At 44.4% G+C, this 6,000-nt stretch overlaps 1 protein-coding gene across 1 annotated transcript in view; it reads left to right on the top strand.

Moving 5' to 3' along the window:
• The first annotated feature begins 4,974 nt into the window (after nt 1-4,974).
• The window catches only part of TMEM266 (transmembrane protein 266), a 94,825-nt gene continuing 93,799 nt past the window's right edge, over nt 4,975-6,000 (top strand). The window contains exon 1 of the mRNA XM_036769535.1: nt 4,975-4,991. Coding sequence (XP_036625430.1) covers nt 4,978-4,991 — 14 coding nt within the window. The 5' untranslated portion in view covers nt 4,975-4,977. The remainder of the gene's footprint in view (nt 4,992-6,000) is intronic.

The raw sequence follows: 6,000 nt of genomic DNA, 5'->3' as shown, positions 1-6,000 counted from the left end.
CCCAAGACACTGAAGACATTTCTTGGTGGAGTGACCTCTCTCAATTCGGAGTCATGTACACTGCCTGCTGGGCTCCCAGATCTCATTTAATAACAGCTAGTTGACTGACGACGCCTGCCAATTGATCGGAGCTGATTCTCCCACCTCTGTGAATTGAGGCTGTCTTGAACAATCAATCCCTCCTTTCCATCCGTCATGAGCAGTGGCAGGTGAGGACCATGAGGGTTTGGCTTCAGAGTTCAGGTGAACCTGTCTGAACACTCCAAAGGTGGAGTGGGAGGGGATCCTGGATGGACTCTTTTTTAACCATTCCATCAGCCTAGTAAGTTCCTGGTGAAGAATCTCCCAACGCAGAGGGGATCTTTTCAGCAATTTACTCTCTCAGAGATTCCTTGGCTAGACAGAGGATGAGCCAGGTCCACAATATCCCTCCCATCCATCACGGCTTCCCCAGCCATCATCTTCACCCAGGCCCTTGCCACCTCTCTCCTGGACTGTTGCCCTAAGACCCTCCTCACTCCGGGGCATTCTCCACCCAGCTACCAAAGACTTAGTCTTGAGCACAGGGCTGACCTTCATTTTTCTACTCAGAAAACAGCTGTGGTTCCCCATGATCTTGAGAGTCCAATATAAACTCCTCTGCCCTTCCCAGCCTGGCTCCCACCTGTCTTTCCAGCCTCTTATCCCCACCCCCACTCTACAGACAGCCTAGCCACACTGGCCTCTTCGTCCAGAGTGCTCCATCTCCCCATGCTCTGAAGGCAATCACTCCTCACTTCCACTTTGTGAAATCCCTTAATTCCTTAAGGCTCGGTTCAAGCACCACCTTCCACAGGAAACCTCTCCCGATTTCCCCAACTATACTTGCTTCCCTGATCCAAACTGCCTCGGGTTGATTTGGTATTGGTTCTGTGCAGACTTACATACTTCCTTACACATTGTCTCCTCCAGTGGAGTACAAGTTTCTTGAGGGCAAGGACTGTTTCATTTCTGTGTTTGTACCTCCTATCCCTCCACAGTGGCAGGCACTGTGTTGGTTGACTGATTCAAGAAGCCTACAGTCCTTTTTGCTTCCAAAAAAGGTCTAAAGATACGTGGATTAAAGGGGACAGCCGGGCTTGGTCCCCCGTGTTCCAGGGCACCCTGGGGATGCAAAGGCCATCTGTCCCATTGGCCGACAGCTTTGGCTATTCATCAGGTACAGTCACTGCAAATCAGCCAGAGCAGCCTGTGACCCCTTGTCTTGTCTCCTCCTTGGCAGTGAAAGCTGCGGCAGAATAGAGTGAGCGTAGAAATAACATTAACAACTCATGTTTTTATGGGATTTAAAAATTTGCAAAGCCCATTTCTCGCAATGACCCTGCAAGCTAGGTCATGTTCTTATCCCCATTTTACTGACAAGAAACTGAGGTTCAAAGAAATTCCATGACCACCGTGGGGTGGTCAGGAGCAGATCTGAATTCAAACTCAGGCCTTAACTCCCTGCTTATACCATACTGCCTCCCACTGTTGCCTGCTGCTTCCACAGATGGGAACCACCTGCATTATAGGATCTTATGTTTAAAGCCCCAAGGGACCAACCCCTTTATTTTGTTGCATTTTTATTTTGACGTTGACAAACATGAATATTTCAATATACAAAGCTCAGAAAAGATTAATTGTATTTGAAACCACTAATCTCTATGACATTTTTAAAAGTACCTATTGAATTAAAAACGATAGTATCGATATTGTCCCATTTGTCTGTGTTGTCCCAAATTTCCTTCTGTGTATTTTTAAAAATGTTTCATTGATGCTTTTACCCTCCTTTCTTTTCTTTTCCTTTCTTCCTTCCTTTCTTTCTTCCTTCCTTCCTTTCTTTCTTCCTTCCTTCCTTTCTTTCTTTCTTCCTTCCTTCCTTCCTTTCTTTCTTCCTTCCTTTTTTCCTTCCTTCCTTAATTCCTTCCTTAATCCCTTTCTTTCTTTCTTTCTTTCTTTCTTTCTTTCTTTCTTCCTTTTTCTTTCTTTATCTTCACTATCCACCAATTTCCCTCACCTCTAGGTAAAGTGCTCCATTAGACAAAAAGTATGTAGTTAAGTCCTAAGACAAATCAATCCAGTGAGCACATCTGACAGTGTCTGCCTCATTCCAGACCTCTCTAACCCATCACCACTTTGCCAAGAAGCGGGAAGCACATGTCTTCACTGTCTTCTGAAGTCCTAACTGGTTACTGGTTGGATCAGAGTTCTGAAATCTCAGAGCTGTTTTCTGTTACATAATTGTGGTCATCTTGTACATTTTTCTGCTGGTTCTATTCCCTTCACTCTGTGTCAGCTGATGAAGTATCCGTACAACCCCCTCTTCTCACAGATGAGGAGATTTCCCTCAGGAACAGGCAGGTAGCTTTGGCCATGGCAGCAGGCCTGGCACAGGGGAAGAAGTGAAGTGAACCATCTTGCTGTGGTATCTTCCAACACCCTGATGGCCCTAAAGCCCTGGAATTGGAGCAAGTCTATGGGGGGATCTAATGTCACTCAATTACATCTGTCGTGCCACTTCAGGCCTTCCCTGTTTTTCCCAGTGGGTGATGAACCCTTGGGCCTCTATTCTTATCACATCATCTTGTCCTTTACAATGGTAAGAGGGTGGGCGGCAGCAGAGGAAGGACTTCCCAGATGAGCCACCATACCCGTATAAGCACGTTCTTGATCTATTTCTCTCACACACTGATCTGGGCCTATATCTTATCCCCTCACTAGACTGTAAGTGCCATGGGGGCAGGAACTGTGCCTTATCTAAATTTTGACTTGGCTCAGTAACTGTCTAATAAAGTTTCTGAGTAGCAAAAAGAGCTCATACCTGAAAGCCTGAAGACCATCCATTGTGTGAACCTAGTCAACTTATATTTCCTCTGGGGACTTCAGATTTCCTATCTGTACAAAAAGGTGGCTGTTGGCCTAGAGCTAAGACCCCTGAAGATCAGGTGTTCCAAGGCTGTATAGAAGACTTAACACAAGAAGTTTGAACCATTATTTGTGGGGTGAGGGCAGTCATTAGTTAACATAATGTTGGCCAGAAAATGCACTAGGTTCATAAGCAGCAGGCAACTTTTCACTGGAACTTAAAATAACAAACTTTTATCCCCAGAGAGTCAGAACCAATTACTCTAGAGCCACAAGCTAAATTCCCCTTCTCCCAGGATCACTAGACAGCAGGTTTGCACATTGGTGGTGCATTTAGAGAGTGCCAGACCAGCTGTCTCTCCCCTTTGGCTCTGTGCTTCACAGTACATTTTGTTTGGGGGCTATTATTTTTAAATAACAGCCTGATAAGCCATTTATGGGTCTCATCACAGCATCAGCTGCTCAGGAAACAAGAACCTGACATTTTCTTTGTCTGAATTCTTCGTATTCATCGTTTTTAACGGAGCGGTAATGTTCCATTACATTCATAGCTGCGACTTGCTTATCCATTCCCTGGTTAATCGACTTTGTATCCATTTCTGTGCTATCACCAAATGTGCTGCTAGGAATCATTTGGTACGTATGCGATCTCACTTTGTTTTTGACCTTCTTGGGGTAGGTGCTTGGGAGTGGGATCTCTGAGCTGAAGATACGGTATGGACACGAGTCATTTCTTAGCATATTTCCCAATTGCTTTCCGTAACGATCAGACCTAGTCACGGTGACATTCTAGAAGCTACAGTCTTATGGTCCCATTAACATGTCTTGTGCTCTCTACTACATATACTGTGAACTCTCTAGGGGCGATAGCCGTGTGTTGTAACTCTTTGTATACTCCACAGTTTAAGTTATTCAGAAGGTAAATAGCCCCCTACTCAGTGACCCTCTCCTCCAATTCCAGATGTTGGAAGCCTTGCCTCTGATCTCTGACCTGCTGTGTTCCTTGGATTGAGGGAGGGTGCTATTTTGGGGTCTCCCTATCCTGGAGCTTCGTTAGACTCAGGCTCTGAACATACCCTATTTATCCAGACTTATTTAATAAATACAGACACTCAAATGGAACTGTGAGCTCACATCAGAATAATGCAAATCCCGACCCATCCTGTATGACTTATCTGTGATCTCCCATAAGTCTACCACAGGGGTCAACCCAAAGTGCTAGAAAACTTCCTTTCCTTTGTCTGGCACGTAGTAAGTACATAATAAATACCTTATCTGTCAATCTATCTATCTGCCTATCTATCTTTCTTTCTGTCTGTTTCTGTCTATCTATATATCTCCCTGTCTATCTGCCTGTCTATCTATCTATGTGCCTATCTGCCTGCCTGCTTTCTTTCTGTCTCTGGCTATCTATCTATCTATCTATCTATCTATCTACCTATTTGGCAGTCTGCCTGTCTATTTATCTATCTTTCTATCTGTCTCTGTCTGTCAATCTATCTGTCTGCCTACCTACCTATCTGTCTATCTGCCTATCTGTCTGCCTATCTATCTGTTTTTCTTTCTGCCTATCTATCTCTATCAGCCTGTTTGCCTGCCTATCTCTCTATCTATCTACCTACCTATCTTTCTATCTGTCGGTCTGTCTATCCTTATATCACAAGGTACCAATGGAGCACTTTGGCTGTCTTTGAATCATTTCTTGCCCTTACCATGTGGTCAACCCATCTTTTCTTCCTATCCTTCCCTTCCTACTTACCAAAACAACAAGAAAATGCAGAGGCCACTGGGAATTCCAGGTTTTCACAAAATTGGCCACTTAGGCTGGGCTGGTAGAATAAACTTGCATGAAAACAACTCGGTCTTTAAAATGAAAAAAAAATGTTATTACTGAATAGAGTTGTATGGTTTTGTTTCATCCTCCTGGGAGTGCTAGGGATTCAGAACTTTCTGAAATTTGTGCATAAATTTTTGCTTTCACAAAACTGTCATTCCATTACTTGTTTGTCTTTTATAGAAACAATGCATGAAGGCTTCAGAGAGGAGGGTAGCTAAAGATCAGAAAAACCAGCTGCTTCGGATGTATCGTTCACCATGACCAGTCCCCAGTAAGTAACCCAAGATGAGGTAACCAAAAGCAAGCATGGAGCCACTCTACTCTCCTTGGGCAACAGCTGGTTGTCCATTTGGCAAGAATAGAAGTGTGTGAGGTGGGATAGGGTGTGATCAGGCTGGAAAGATGGGTTGAAGGCAAATTGTCAAGGGGAATGAATGAAAAATGCATTTATCCACTGCTTACTATGTACTAGGCACTGGAGGTGCAACTATAAAAAAGAGATATTCCCTGTCCTCAAGATGCTTTCGTTCTAATAAGTCAAAACAAGACATGTAAGGAGGTGATGGCCAAGGGAGGGAGTTTTGCTCTGGGGAATCCCAGAGATGATGAGTCGATGTACATGATACCCCTTGGTGTTATAGATGTTATTTGTTTACTGTGCTCATGGCAAGAGACAGAAAGGAGTGGAGGTGGGAATGAGGGGTGCACAGCAGTATCAGCTGACAGATAGTGAGATGGCTTGGGTGGATGACAAAATGGCTGGAAGGGATATAAAAGTCAAGCATGGTCGGGTGTCTGGAGTCAGCCAAAAGATCTAGCGGGCTACGTGAGCTAGTGTATACTCAGTCAGGGTAGGTGGCATTTGTGCTTTATTCACTAGGCAGTGGGAGACTAAAGGATTTTGAGCAGAAGAGTGACCTATGAAATTTTGGCAGATGTTTGAGGAATAAATAAGAGAGAAGAGAGAGGGGCTAGAGGCTGAATGAATGAATGGCACTTATTAAGTGTTTACTATGTAGGAGGGAAGGAAGGAGGGAGGGAAGGAGGGAGGAGGGACAGAAGGAAGGGAGGGAGGAAGGAAGGAAGGGAGGAAGGAAGGGAGGGAGGAAGGAAAGAAAGAAAGAGAAAGAAAGAAAGAAAGAAAGAAAGAAAGAAAGAAAGAAAGAAAGAAAGAAAGAAAGAAAGAAAGAAAGAAAGGAAGGAGGGAGGGAGGGAGGAAGGAAGGAAGGAAGAAAAGAAGGAAGGGAGGAAAGAAGGAAGGAAGGAATGAGGAAGGGAGG

Source organism: Trichosurus vulpecula, chromosome 8, assembly GCF_011100635.1.
Source record: "Trichosurus vulpecula isolate mTriVul1 chromosome 8, mTriVul1.pri, whole genome shotgun sequence".
NCBI classification, from domain to species: domain Eukaryota; kingdom Metazoa; phylum Chordata; class Mammalia; order Diprotodontia; family Phalangeridae; genus Trichosurus; species Trichosurus vulpecula.
This window is presented reverse-complemented; position numbering and strand designations above follow the sequence as displayed.